General features: G+C 68.2%; 1 protein-coding gene across 1 annotated transcript in view; it reads left to right on the top strand.

Annotated features, from left to right (window-relative positions):
* Positions 1-31: 31 nt before the first annotated feature.
* Positions 32-743, top strand: part of LOC104619933 (lethal(2) giant larvae protein homolog 1-like) — a gene marked incomplete at both ends in the record, with an annotated part of 2,207 nt that continues 1,495 nt past the window's right edge. Inside the window, 2 exons of the mRNA XM_010285986.1 lie at positions 32-151; positions 366-663. Of these exons, the coding sequence (XP_010284288.1) occupies positions 32-151; positions 366-663 (418 nt within the window). The remainder of the gene's footprint in view (positions 152-365; positions 664-743) is intronic.

Here is a 743-nt window from a genome sequence, read left to right as displayed (position 1 = left end):
GGCTGTATGAAGGCACCCACACACACCCCCACTCCCGCAGGTGGGCTGCTTTGATCCCTACAGCGACGACCCGCGCCTGGGCGTGCAGAAGATCGCTCTCTGCAAGTACACAGCCAAGATGGTGGTGGCCGGCACGGCTGGGGCAGGTAGGGTGGTGAGGGGCAGAGCGGGGGCTGCTGGGCACCTCTTGGCTCCCCCCTTGGGCAGACAGGGCACGGGATGGGGCTTCAGGCCCTGCAGACCCCCGTGCCCGTCTGTGAAGGGCTCCTACCCACAGGGTTTAGCCCCCAGCTTGCAGCAGGGTGGCTTGTCCCTGGGGGCGGGTCTAGCATGCATCCCCCACCATCCGTGCTTGTCCCCTGCAGGTGCTGGTGATGGAGCTGAGCGACGAGAAGTCGGAGCACGCGGTCAGCGTGGCCACAGTGGACCTGCTGCAGGACCGCGAGGGCTTCACCTGGAAGGGCCATGACCGGCTGTCCCCCAGGAACGGGCCCTTGCCCTTCGCCCCTGGCTTCCAGCCCAGCGTGCTGGTGCAGTGCGTGCCCCCCGCCGCCGTCACCGCCGTCACCCTCCATTCCGAGTGGAACCTCGTGGCCTTCGGCACCAGTCACGGCTTCGGACTCTTCGACTATTACCGGCGCAACCCCGTGCTGGCCAGGTATGGTGAGGGTCTCTCGGTGCCGGGGACCCCCCCAGACTGACATGGCGGGGGGTCTGGCAGAGCAGGGGCGGCGGGAGCCTCC

This window comes from Phaethon lepturus, unplaced genomic scaffold, assembly GCF_000687285.1.
Source record: "Phaethon lepturus isolate BGI_N335 unplaced genomic scaffold, ASM68728v1 scaffold24674, whole genome shotgun sequence".
In the NCBI taxonomy this organism is placed as follows: Eukaryota; Metazoa; Chordata; class Aves; order Phaethontiformes; family Phaethontidae; genus Phaethon; species Phaethon lepturus.
Note: the sequence above shows the minus strand (reverse complement) of the source record. Positions and strands in the feature narration are given on the sequence as shown.